The 14118-nt window shown below is 43.4% G+C and overlaps 2 protein-coding genes, 1 long non-coding RNA gene and 1 pseudogene across 3 annotated transcripts in view; 2 read left to right on the top strand and 2 right to left on the bottom strand.

The window, feature by feature from the left end:
* The window catches only part of LOC139023862 (uncharacterized), a 10359-nt gene extending 1787 nt beyond the window's left edge, over nucleotides 1–8572 (top strand). Inside the window, exon 2 of the long non-coding RNA XR_011475067.1 lies at nucleotides 3915–8572. This is a non-coding gene — a long non-coding RNA (uncharacterized lncRNA). The remainder of the gene's footprint in view (nucleotides 1–3914) is intronic.
* Nucleotides 933–2976, top strand: LOC111960252 (UDP-glucuronosyltransferase 2B31-like; annotated as a pseudogene).
* On the bottom strand, nucleotides 3045–7973 carry LOC111960254 (uncharacterized). The gene is made up of 4 exons (XM_023982178.2): nucleotides 7891–7973; nucleotides 7283–7449; nucleotides 5192–5376; nucleotides 3045–4143 (listed from the first exon to the last, which is right to left on the bottom strand). Exons 1-4 carry the CDS (start codon nucleotides 7971–7973, stop codon nucleotides 3916–3918), a joined length of 663 nt encoding a protein of 220 aa, XP_023837946.1. The 3' UTR covers nucleotides 3045–3915.
* LOC111960255 (cornifelin homolog B-like) lies at nucleotides 8097–14118 on the bottom strand. Its single transcript, XM_023982179.2, has 4 exons — nucleotides 14009–14118; nucleotides 12507–12623; nucleotides 11928–12082; nucleotides 8097–9031 (listed from the first exon to the last, which is right to left on the bottom strand). Exons 1-4 carry the CDS (start codon nucleotides 14079–14081, stop codon nucleotides 8909–8911), a joined length of 468 nt encoding a protein of 155 aa, XP_023837947.1. The 5' UTR covers nucleotides 14082–14118; the 3' UTR covers nucleotides 8097–8908.

Raw genomic sequence — 14118 nt, 5'->3', positions numbered from 1 at the left:
CTCAGTACTTTGTTGAAGCACCTTTGGCAGTGATTACAGCCTTGAGTCTTCTTGGGTGTGACACTACAAGCTTGGCACACCTACTGTATATTTGCGGACTTTCTCACATTCTTCTCTGCAGATCCTCTCAAACTCTGTCAAGTTGGATGGGGAGCATCGCGTCACAACTTTTTTCAGGTCTTTCCAAAGATGTTAGATTGCGTTCAAATCCGGGCTCTGGCTGGGCCACTCATGGACATTCAGAGACTTGTCCCGAAGCCATTCCTGCGTTGTCTTGGCTGTGTGCTTAAGGTCGTTGTCCTGTTGGAAGGTGAGTAGTAGGTGCCAGGCGCACCGGTGTCAAGAACTGCAACACTGCTGGGTTTTTCACCCTCAACAGTTTCCCGTGTGTATCAAGAATGGTACACCACCCAAAGGACATCCAACCAACTTGACACAACTGTGGGAAGCATTGGCGTCAACATCGGCCAGCATCCCTGTGGAATGCTTAACACACCTTGTAGAGGCCATGCCCCGARGAATTGAGGCTGTTCTGAGGGCAAAATGGGGTGCAACTCAATATTAGGAAGGTGTTCCTAATGTTTTGTACACTCAGTGTATCAAACCATCTGTACCTCTGTCAATGCAAATAGAATACTGCAACACTACCTTTGCACTCTGCAAAGAACAGAGCGTGTGGAGTTTGGGAACGCAGATTGATATATATATATATTCATTGTTCTACATGTAAACTTTGCAAGTCTATATTTTATATTCCATGTCATGGATCAGGATCCATGAAGCCTTTCACTACTTAATATTCCAGTCCCCTGCCTCTGGCTCTCTAGCAGACCAAGCAGACCGATATGATACAATGCCCCCTCTGTAGAGCATATCCAACCTAATCGCCTTAACTGTGTTGTTACCAGGACAGTGTTATTAAGGTTCATTAAACTAAAGTTCACTATGGACTTTAGTGAAGTTGGGCTGTAATGGTATTTCAGTAGCCTGCTTTCTGAGTTTTATTAAATAATACAACACTTTCTGTTTGTTGATGGATTACCACACTTTAATAAGTATTGTAGAGTCTCGTCTAAAGTCCTAGCTCGCATTAGCTCACATGGAGCAGGTAGCCTAGTGGTTAGAGCAAAAGGTTGCTGGATCGAATCCCCAAGCTGACAAGGTAAAAATCTGTCGTTCTGCCCCTGAACAAGGCAGTTAACCCACTGTTCACCGGTAGGCTGTCATTGTAAATAACTGACTTGCCTAGTTAAATAAAGGTTAAATAAAAAAACATTAAAAAACATGAGTCACACCAGAGCTGGCTCTGGTTTACACACATGTTCTTTATTTGTTTTGTGGGATTGGACCTCCTTAATCAAGGCCATATGACTTCTCCACAGACAGCTATGATGATAAGAGTGACATCTCCTTTCTTGGCTGCTCTTTACTTCCTGATTCTATCGCCCGGCAATGGTTGCCACTGTAGCGCCGGCAGTAGGAAGATCCTGGTGGTCCCAGTGGATGTCAGCCACTGGGTCAACATGGAGGTCATCATCCATGAGCTCCACTCCCGAGGTCACGACCTCACCATGCTGCGCTCTGCCAAGAGCTGGTACATCTCCCAGAAGTTCCCTCTCTACAGCTCCATCACCGTCCTCATGCTGGAGGACGAGGTGGACAAGAACTTCCATGACAAGATGCTGCAAAGGATTCTGGGAATCAGGACGCTGCCGCCCTTCCTGCAGTCCTCCACCATCAGTACGAGATCACATCCATGCAGCCGACAGGCCACAAGGTCTGCGCCAGAGCGGACGTTCTGGCGCAGATGATACAGCATTCATGGTGATCCAGCGTTCATGGCTTGGCTCTGGGATGCTCGGTTTGACCTGGTGCCGACTGATCCTGCTCTGCCCACATGGATCCTCCTGGCCAACTACCTCCGTCTGCTTCTGGTCTTCAACCTGCCCTGGATCAACARGGGAGAGGGTCACTTCGCCTTCGCTCCCTCGCCACTGTCCTACGTCCTCGTGTCGGGCAAAGAGCTCTCTGACCACATGGACTTCCTCTAGAGAACCAGAAACGTGTTGCATTATGTCTATAGTGTGGTGGCGCAATATTTCTTTGTTAACCATTGGTACGCCAACCTGCTCAAATGTCACTTCCCCTCTGCTGCTGACTTGCTCTCCATGCAGCGCTCAGCAGACGTGTGGCTGATGCAGGTGGACTTTGTCTTTGAGTTCCTGTGGCCCACCATGCCCAACGTGGTCTATATGGGGGGCTTCTAGTATCGTCCGGCCAGGCCGCTCCCTGCTGACCTGGAGGCCTTAGGGGCCTTCATGCAGAGCACGTGGTGGTGGTCATGTCTCTGGGAATGCTGGTGTCCACCCTGCATAAGGAGGTGACCGAGGCGGTGGCCCAAGCCTTTGCCCTGCTGCCCCACAAGGTGGTGTGGAGGTTCCTGGGAGGAAGACCCTCTTCCCTGGGGAACAACACCCTGCTACTGGACTGGCTCCCCCAGAGCAACCTCCTGGGCCAACCCAAAACCTGCGTCGTGGCTCACGGAGGCACCAATGGCCTGGAAGAGGCCATCTACAATGGGGTCCCTGTGCTGGGCCTGCCGCTCCTCCTCAATGTCTGGAGGCTGCCACTCTCACCACAGTGGACTTCCTGGAGGCCCTAAGGGACATCCTGGAGAATCCCTCCTACTGCCACAGAATGCAGAAGATCTTTGGCCTGTACCGCAACACGCCCCTGTCCCCTCTCGCCAGCGCCACCTTCTGGTTTGAGTACGTGATGAGGAACGTCGTCCCACCTGCACACCGAAGCCTACAGCATGTCCTGGTACTCCAACCACAGCTTGGATGTGGCGACGCTGCTCCTGGCCCTCAGCGGGGTCTCTCTCTGGGCCTCAGTTTCTGTCTGCAGCAGACTGTGCTGCAGGAGCTCCAGGAGAAAGACCAAGCTGGAGTGAGCTTGTTAACTGTTAACTTGATGTGTAATATATTGTAACATTTTCATAAGCAGACTGGAAAATACTTGTTTCGTTAAATGTTTATTGAGTTTAACTAAGAATATACACGTTTCAGGCAAAGCAACTGTTCACATTAACATTATCTTTGTATAGATGATGTTTTCATTTTTAAATGCAATAAGACCATACAGTAACATATTCAACATTACATCCATGACATTAGAGATGGACTCCTCTCTTCCCTAATGTACAATAATGTTCTTTACTGTTTTGTAAAGTCAGAGGGAGAGACGGAGGGAGGTCACAGCAGTGTAAAAATAAACCTGAGCTTTAATGATGAACATGTGTCACTGTGACTGTTAGCACAGTCCTATCAGAGAGGGCTACAGCCTTCCCCTCTGTCACCCTCTCACTCAACCTCTCTCCCCCTCTCTCTCTCCCTCTGATACTGGCCTTATCCACAGACATTAACAACTGTCTGGCTCTCAAGGTAACAGAAGGCTTACTTACGTCACATCGTGTAAATCGATGTGCCCTTGAGCAAGGCACTTAATCCTAAATGCTCCAGGGTCGCCGTTGATAATGGCAGACCCTGGCCGTGACCCCACTCTCAGAGGGTGTCTCAGGGGGAGTTGGGATATGCAAAAAATACATTTCCAATTCACACATGTATACAATACACACTTGCACATGTGAAATAGGACAAATATAGGCACCCACCAAATGTTCATTATTATATAACAATCTGCATTGGGTGATTGACATAGTTAAAAGAGTAGATACTTACATTTCACAGCTATCCTTATGTACAGTAAATGCTGGAATTGTGCAAGATTTGAATTCCAATGCCTCAAGTCTTATACGTCTATACATTGTGCGTCACCTCCATTACATCACCTCTATGAAATCACCACCAGAGGGCGTGGCTAACCCAGTGAGGTTTCTGTGTCTTGGGTCAAAGGTTACATGAATCTAGTGCTCAAGATGGCCTGAGGGGCAGAGGTGATCATAGGCTGTGATGTGATGACCCCAGGCTGGGAGGCCATCAACATGGGCTGACCGGGCAGCATGGTGGGCTGTGCGTTGATGACGGTGAAGGTCTGTCTGCGTCTCTTGATCTCCCTGGCCATCTGGCACCAGGAGCAGACGTTGCAGAAGGTGGAGTACACACAGTCCGCCATCATGTCACCCTGAACACACATATAGACACGATTATGATCCCAAAATTCCCTGTTTTTCTAGAAATACCAATTTGGATGATTCTTGGATTTCTTGCTTATGCCTGCCTGATTCTGGGAATGTTCCACCCAGGATTTTGTTTTTACTTGCAATGAGGTATCAGCAGAGGTTTCAAACCTGGGATACTGTATGATTACATAGACTACCGAGCTGTTGTATTAACTGGACAGAAGCTCTCAGGAGGCTGAAGAAATTTGGCTTGGCACCAAAAACCCTCACAAATTTTTACAGATGCACAATTGAGAGCATCCTGTCGGGTTGTATCACCGCCTGGTACGGCAACTGCACCACCCGCAACCGCAGGGCTCTCCAGAGGGTGGTGCGGTCTGTCCAACGCATCACCGGGGGCAAACTACCTGCCCTCCAGGACACCTACAGTACCCGATGTCACAGGAAGGCCAAAAAGATCATCAAGGACAACAACAACCACCCGAGCCACTGCCTGTTCACCCCGATATCATCCAGAAGACAAGGTCAGTACAGGTGCATCAAAGCGGGGACTGAGGGACTGAAAGACAGCTTCTATCTCAAGGTCAGATTGTTAAATAGCCATCACTAACACATTATAGGCTGCTGCCCTATATACATAGACCTGAAATCACTGGCCACTTTAATAATGTTTATATATTTAGCATTACTCATCTCATATGTATATACTGTATTCTATCCTATTCTTCTGTATCTTACTCTATGCCGCTCTGACATTGCTCGCCCAAATATTTATATATTCTTAATTCCATTCCTTTACTTTAGATTTGTGTTTATTGTTTGATATTACTTGTTAGATATTACTGCACTTTTGGAGCCAGAAATACAAGCATTTCACTACACCCGCAACAACATCTGCTAAACACGTGTATGTGACAATTTTCTTTTCTTTTTTAAATTTGTTGTGTTGTATGTACTGCCTCACGTTTACACAGTCTGTAGGCCTACTCTAACAGTCTTCCTTGTCTAGTTTCTTTATTCAGGCGTTCAGTTCGACATTCGTTAACCCACCTGAATGCCATAGCGGTTACGTACAGCCACCCTCATGGACATGGACACAGGAGGAGTGCAGGTTGGCACCCCTACCAGCTGGGTGGAGGACCATAAGATGTCCAGCATGGGGAGACAGAAACACTCTCCGAACTCTGAGGTGGTGGTGCAGGCGAAACAGGGGAAGCACCAGCAGGCAAAACAGCCTGATCATAGGGTCGCAAAGCGCAGGTCAGGGAAGAGATCTGTTAACACTGATTACGACACTTATCTCACTCACTTTGATTAGTGGCTAGTAACGCTGTCAGTCAGGTCCATATGTATTTGGACAGTGACACAATTTGCATAATTTTGGCTCTGCACACCACCACAATGGATTTGAAAGGAAACAATCAAGATGTGTTTTAAGTGTAGACTTTCATCTTTAATTTAAGGGTTTTGTAAAAATGATTGTATGAACCGTGTAGGAATTAGAACTATTTTTATACATAACTCCCCAATTTTAGGGGCTCAAAAGTAATTGGACAAACTAACATAATCATAAATTAAATTGTGAGTTTTAATACTTGGTTGGAAATCTCTTGCAGTCAATGATTGCCTGAAGTCTGGAACCGATAGACATCGGTAGACATTCTTCCCTGGCGATGCCAGGCCTTTACTGCAGCTGTCTGTTCCTGCTTGTTATTGGGGAATTCTGCCTTCAATTTTGGCTTCAACAAGTGAAATGCATGCTTATTTGGATTCAGGTCAGGGTATTGACTTGGCCCTTGCAGAACATTCCACTTCTTTGCCTTAAAAAAGTATTGGGTTGCTTTCACAGTATGCTTCGGGTCATTGTCCATCTGCACGGTGAAGTGCCGTCAAATTAGTTTTGAAACATTTGGCTGAATCTGAGCAGATAATGTAGCCCTAACCACTTTAGAATTCATCCTGCTGCTTTTGTCAGCAGTCACATCATCAATAAATACAAAGGAACCAGTTCCATTGGTAGCCATACATGCTCACGGCATAATATTACCTCCACCATGCATCTCTTCCCATCATTCTGGTACAAGTTGATCTTTGTCTCATCTGTCCATAGGATGTTGTTCCAGAACTATACAGGCTTTTTAAGATGTTTTTTTGACAAACTCTAATCTGGTCTTCCTGTTTTTGAGGCTTACCAATGGTTTACATCTTGTGGTAAACCCTCTATTTACTAGTCTTCTCTTAATTGTTGACTTTGACACAGATACGCCTACCTCCTGAAGGGTGTTCTGGATCTGGCCAACTGAAGGGGTTTCTCTTCATCAGGGAAATAATTATTCTGTCATCCACCACATTTGTTTTCCGTTGGTCTTCTGGGCCTTTTGGTGTTCCTGAGCTCAGCAGTGTGTTCTTTCTTTTTAAGAATGTACCAAATGGTTGATTTGGCCACACCTAAAGTTTTGCTATCTCTCTGATGGGTTTGTTTTGATTTGTCAGCCTAACGATGGCTTGCTTCACTGGCAGTGACAGCTCTTTGGACTTCATATTGAGGGTTAACAGCAACAGATTCCAAATGCAAATGCCACACAACTCTAGACCTTTTACCTGCTTACTTGTAAATGAACTAATGAGGGAATAACACACACCTGGCATGGAACAGCTGAGCAGCCAATTGTCCAATTACTTTTGGTCCCTTAAAAAGGGGGGGACCACAAATAAAAAGTGCTGTAATTCCTACACCGTTCAGCCGATTTGGATGTAAATGCATACCTCAAATTAAAGCTGAAAGTATGCACTTTCAGCTCATATTCATTATTTAATTTTAACTCCAATATGCTGTGGTAATAACTTGGACTAAGTCCAAGTTATTATTATTTTAGGACAATGTCCAAATATTTATGGACCTGACTGTATGGGCTATAATACTCCATTGATGTCTCAAAATATTCCAAACACGGCGTAAGTCAAAACGGAACAATGTAATGTATAACATATGTGCTTTTTATAAAACAATGTTTTAATAAGGTATTCCGAAATACACAATGTAAATGAATAGTGAACTCTGAATTCAAATTTTTGCAGAGAAATGTGAATGATTCGCTGAACACTGGATAAATGGACAAACAAATAGACAGACAGACTCACAGACTTGCAAGTRGTCGAAGCAGTCACAAATGCCAGTGCCCCACTGGTTAGAGTGGACAGCTATGAAAGCTGGTGTCTGAGGCTGAGGAGGCTGAGAATGTTGGTTGTTGATTATCACACTCGTTGCCATGGTGACTGGCCGGGCCACTCGACTAAGGACAAAGAACCTGAACAAAAGGCAACAACAAACATCAATGAATTGTTACTTTTTCCTAACTTTTGGCTCTTTCTGCCTCCCCAATGCCAACTTGCTGAAATCAAATATGAAATACCCCCCCCACATCTTTCACCTGGCTTCGAAATGCGCTTTAATAGCTCTGCACTTCCTTCTATTCTAAGTGGCTAATTCACGTCTTACAAGTGGAGCCCCTTCAATCATCACTTAACAACCAATAGGCTACTGTGTGCACTCTGGTACTGTTTATTTCCAAATTGTAGTCTATATAGTATTCACCATTAACCTGATGTTAAAACGTATAAGTCTATGTCGTCTACGTATAAGTCTCCCCATCAAATACAAATCATTGCAGCCTATAATTCTAAGAGTGGGGTATGTTCAATCTAAGTCCTGTTTTCTTGAATTATGACTCTTAATAAAATATACTCACCTGAAATGGACAGCTCTGCCTGGCTGTATCCAGGTTTGTGATAGGTATCTCCGGACCAGAGGTTGCATTAAAAACCATATCATTCAGGAACTAAATTATAGAACACTATTTGCATGTGTGTGGTTTGCATAAGATTCAACACCTTCACTAAATATCAGTGACATACAGTATCCTCTGTATTAACGTCACAGAGAAAGGACAGACACTCATCTTTTAATAATTTATTCACCATTAATTAAGATACATTTATACTGCAAACATGAACGATATATCTGAATGTATGTTTTGTTGTTTGGAAATGTGTCACACCTATTTCTCTCGTATATGTTTCTACAATACATTTGCACATGTTTTGTACATTTAGCATAGTGGTAGATAAAAAAGTCCAGTTTTCAAAAGGGTTTTGGAAACTTATTTATACATACATATTCATTCATCTTTCACACACCCCAAAAAATCTAAAGGGCCTTTACAGATACAGAGTAAACTATTTCAGCTATCAGTACGGCAGAAGTGAACGTGAACAACCTAAGAACAGGATACTATTGCAGACCTGCTTGAAACTGAATGGAGAACAGTTTTGGGTGGCTCACAGTACAGGTGTACACGTGTGTGACGTTCAATGGTGACGAGTTTGGTGACAGTGAGCGGTGATAGAAGAGTCAACAGAGGATAGAAAGCACAGGAGATTGGTGGCCCTTTAATTGTGGAGGACGGGCCCGTAGTAATGGCTGGAGCGGAATTAATGGAATGGTATCAAATACACCATTTGCTCCATTCCGGACATTATTATGAGCCGTCCTCCCATCAGCAGCTTCCTGTAGTAGAAAGTGCAGTCCGCGATAAGGCTTGGTATTGTTACTATTCCATGAACATGAGTCTAATGATGATGATGTTGATTATTATTAGTCTAATGACTATTATGAAGGTGGAGGAGGAAGAGGATGAAGAGGAGGGATATATGATGATGATGGTGCATGATGCCGAAGAAGAGGATGAGGAAGAACGAGGTCTGTCCTTATCTTACATGTGGGTTGATGAGAGTGACTGGTTGGAGGCGGGTCTTCATCTCTCTTGACATTTGACACCAGGTGCAGGGCCCGCAGAAGAAGGAATAGACACAGTCATTACACATGGTGCCCTTTTAGGGAGGAGACAGAGATACATCACATTACACCTGATCTAGGATCAGTTAACACTGACTGCATGGATCAATGAATCAATTAGCGGAGATAGACTGTCTGATCGGAGTTCAGCACTGTGCCATCTTCAGAACATTATGCATTACTCCCTGAGTAGCCTGGTCCCCAATCAGTTCTATCATTACAACTCATTGATTGGCATGACTAGGATTGGCAAGGAGAGGAATGTTAACACAGACAGACTGGTACACAGGCAACCCCCTCAGTATGCAGGTATTGAAACAGACGTTGAGTACTCTAAAAGAAATGTGGGCATGGTCTGGGCCACAGGTACTCCTGAAACCTAGGTCATTAGAACTGGTTAGGAGAATTCTGCAATCAGATTAGAAGGTGAGGTGAACATTGTTACTTATATTTCTTCCTTTTTTAAGGTATTTTTCTTAAAATTGCATTGTTGGTTAAGGGCTTGTAAGTAAGCATTTCAATGTAAGGTCTACACCTTTTGTATTCGGCGCATGTGACAAATACAATTTGATTTGATTTGATCATGAATTACTGGAGAGATGGAGGGACTGATAGTTGTACACTATTTTGAGATATAACACATTCACATGTACAGTCAAAGGAACTGGGCGATACACATAATTTGTATGGACATTGTATTCATATGCATTATTTTCACAAAATGTTTAAATAATACAACATCTTCAACAATAATTATGGCCTAGACCTATGAAGCCCAGAGTTTTTTCTGGTCAGATCCTGTGATCAGGAAAAACTCTAGTCATAAGGCATGCCAAGCCTTATGACTCTTGTTCTTCTATACATTCATGTACATACTACCTCAATTGGCCCGACCAACCAGTMCTCCGGCACATTGGCACAATCTGCATTGTGTCCCACCACCCACCACCCGCCAACCACTCTTTTACACTACTGCTACTCTCTGTTCATCATATATGCGTAGTCACTTTAACCATATCTACATGTACATACTACCTCAATCAGCCTGACTAACCGGTGTCTGTATGTAGCCTCGCTACTGTTATAGCCTCGTTACCAGAGGTGTGGACTCGAGTCACATGACTAGGACTCGAGTCAGACTTGAGTCACAAATATGATGACTTGCACTCGACTTTGACTTTAACACCAATGACTCGTGACTTGACTTGGACTTGAGCCTTATGACTTGACCTGACTTGATACCTTCCCCAAGCCCAATTATTTAAAATTATGCTATTAAAAAAAGTGTGCAGCGCATCAACTCTTCATTTAACGGATTACAGTTTGAATCGGACAGCAGCCAATCAAATTGTGCCAGCTGAGAAAAAGTTGTGCGTGGCAGTGCAGAGGAACGTCGGCGAGTGAATTCAGATGGAGCCCTTGGAAAGATGATACAACAAATTATTATTTTTGGATATAAAGACGACGCTGTATCAACAAAAAACGGATTGCAACTTGCAAAACATGCGGGAAGAAAATTACAGGCGGAGGCGCAACAATTTCCAACTTTGTTCGACATTTGAAGCTGCACAAAGAATGGTAAGTCATGGCTAATATAGCCGACAGTGTTACGCTCGTCGTTTGAATGAGGAGACCAAGGTGCAGCGTGGTAGGCGAACATCTTACTTTTATTAAAATGAACACCAAAAAAACAACAAAATACAAAACGAACGTAAAGTTCTGCAGGCTACACAGCAACTATACAAAATCAAGATCCCACAAACTAAAGTGGGCAAAAGGCTGCCTAAGTATGATCCCCAATCAGAGACAACGATAGACAGCTGCCTCTGATTGGGAACCATACCAGGCAAACAAAGAAATAGGAAAACTAGATTGCCCACCCTAGTCACACCCTGACCTAACCAAAATAGAGAATTAAAAGGATCTCTAAGGTCAGGGCGTGACAGACAGCTATATATTTTATTACTTCACTAGTGTATCATGTAGGCTAACGTACTGTTAAATCAATGAGCCTCCACACAGTCAGTCAGTGCGGGAACGCGATCATTGCACKCAAGATTGAGCTACAACTGGCTAGGCAGTTGGTAGCCTAAATCCTGCTTGATGTTACTGCTGTTCCTTAAACCACTGACATACGTTAGCCTACTGTAACTAGACACAGAGAGAGAGAGCGAGGAAAAAAGGAGAAAAAGAAAAAAAGTATGTGTGTGTGTGTGCGCGCGGTTTGCGTGTCTGTGTGTCTGTGTTAAGGTTGGGCGATTGTGTACAAGTCTACTGCGCCCCATAGCGATCCTCGATAGTTGATAACTATTGGGGGGGGGGGGTCTTTCTCATGGCTACCCATGTATTTCCATGGAAATATCTAGTTTATTTGGAAGGTAATAAATATATAGATCATTTTAAAAGCATTCATGATTTGCGTAAATGTAATATACTAACTATTACTCTTGGTATTACATTTGGTGAAGAGCACATTATGACTTGTTTAGGACTCGAAACTCAAGGTTTAGGACTTGAGACTCGACTTGATACTTGACGTTCTTGACTTGAGACTTGACTCGGACATGCCTGTCGTGACTTGAGACTTGATTTGGGACTTGAGTGCTAAGACTTAAGACTTACTTGTGACTTGTAAAACAATGACTTGGTCACACCTCTGCTCGCTACTGTATATAGCCTRGCTARTGTTATTTTTCACTGTCTTTTTACTGTTGTTTTTATTTCTTTACTCACCTATTGTTCACATAATACCTTTTTTGCACTGTTGGTTAGAGCCTGTAAGTAAGCATTTCAATGTAAGGTCTACACCTGTTGTATTCYGTGCACGTGATAAATAAACGTTGCTTTGATTTGATTTGTGCTAACAGTAAACAATGAGAAAACCAAACGTCATGACTCTAGACAAGATCATGGCGTTCTGTGTGTCCTTACCTCGATGCCGTAGCGCTGGCGGATCCCCACCCTCAGGGACATGGTGGCGGGGGGGATAAGGCCGAAGCCATTTAGCAGGGGCAGACACAGGCACTCCCCAGCCTCCCTCGCCGTTATACAGGCAAAGCAGGGGAAGCACCAGAATGCTAAGCAACCTATAAAGGGAGATAGAGGACAAGAAATGACAGTGATTTACCCATGGGATAATTTTTTATTGACATTTATTTATTCAGGCAAGTCAGTTAAGAACAAATTCTTATTTACAATGACGGCCTATCCCGGCCAACACTGGGCCAATTGTGCACCATCCTATGGGACTCCCAATCACAGCCGGATGTGATGCAGCCTGGATTCAAAACAGGTACTGCAGTGACACCTCTAGCACTGAGATGCAGTGTCTTAGACCGCTGCGCCACTCGGGAGCCCAAACTCCAAACGAATGTGTTATGTTGTTGATTGAAACAAGTTTGCCCCCCATTGAATGGAATTGAGCGGTAAAAGAGGCCTTGTTTTTAAAGATGATCAATATATGTACACACACAAACATGCTCGTACGCACACACGAACACAGACACTTACATGAAGACATATCCTTGGTGCAGTCACAGATTTCGGAGCTCCATTGGTTTGAGGTAATGGCCTGAACAAAGGGCTTGGGCTGCTGGATGACCATCGTGTTTGCCATGGTGGCGTCTTCTGTGAGGATAAAAAAAAAGAATATATACTGTATGTATATATTTTTTTTTACAAAAGTCACACCACCAGCAAATCAATATAGGGCGATGTTTCATGCTTCACAAAAATGGCGCCAGAACTAGTTCTCAAGATAGTTTGTGAAATTCTTCAAAACTAGTTGAAGTTATTCAAAATGCTGTATGCTGTACAGAGAAGCCTAGTGTTTAGAGCTTAGTTGTCCCCAGGCTTTACAACTGCTCCTTTGAACATGAGCTAGAAGGAGTCATAGTCCAACTCAAACTGTAAATTCAACCTTGACTCAGGGGTAGACGTAATAGAGTAAAACTGTAAATCCATAACACTCCAATTAGTATGACATGTTACGTTTCGTATGGTATGTATTCATTTGTGGATGTCCGTCACCCATTTCATACTCATAGAAAAAAGGTTCCAAAAGGGTTCTTCAGCTGTCCCCATAGGAGAACCCTTTTTGGTTCCTGGTAGAACTCTTTTTGGTTCCAGGTAAAACCCTTTGGAGTTCCATGTAGAAGCCTCAGTGGAAAGGGTTCTACATTGAACCTAAAAGGGTTCTTCAAAGGGTTCTCCTATGGTGACAGCCGAAGAACCTTTTAAGGTTCTCGATTTTTTTTAAGAGTCTATGTTACGAATTACAATTTCTACAATATGTTACGAATTGCAATTTGTACAATATGTTACGAATTTGCAAAACATATATGTTACGAATTCCAATTTGTTGTGGCTAACATTAGCTAGGTGGCTATGTGGCTAACACTAATGTTAGCTAGGCTTTGGGTTAAGGGTTAAGTTTAGAGTTAGGGTTAAGGTTAGTGTTAAATTAAAGAGTTATGAGATAGGGTTAAGGTTAGGATTAGGTTTAGCTAACATGCTAAGTAGTTGCAAAGTAGCTAAAAAGTAGTAAGTAGTTTCTTATCCGCTAAAGCGCTGAAGTTGTCGTGATGAGATTCGAACCCGCACCCTTTGGGGTTGCTAGATGTTCGCGTTATACGCCCACTCACCATGACCAACCACCCTACAAGTAACCTTCTGTCTTATGTAACCATACTATACGTAACATATCATTCTAATTTGAGAGTCCCTGATTTATGTTTACTGTGTTACATCTAGTGAGACCAGGCTTGTAAATTATCATTACATTCAGCAGTATGTGATTCCCCTTTCCCTTTCATTCCTTATGCCATACAGAAAATAAATACATGTTTTAATATATGTGTAAATATGAAATATACGTTTGGCCAATTTTTTATATTTCTAAATAAATGTGAAATATAAAAAATAGCCAAAATATATTTCATATTTTCACAAATATTGATTTTCCGTATAGAGGGACTAAGCTCCCTGGTCTTTGCTCATAGACATAGTCTTACCCGAGTTAGCTTCAGAGAAGAGGATGGTGAAGAGGAATGCTGAGTGACTGAAACCAAGCAAGAAGTGTGGCATGCTATATGTGGGGGCAGAGAAAGTAGGGCGGGCGGGC

The sequence above is a fragment of the Salvelinus sp. IW2-2015 genome, linkage group LG37, assembly GCF_002910315.2.
Source record: "Salvelinus sp. IW2-2015 linkage group LG37, ASM291031v2, whole genome shotgun sequence".
Taxonomy (NCBI): Eukaryota; Metazoa; Chordata; class Actinopteri; order Salmoniformes; family Salmonidae; genus Salvelinus; species Salvelinus sp. IW2-2015.
Note: the sequence above shows the minus strand (reverse complement) of the source record. Positions and strands in the feature narration are given on the sequence as shown.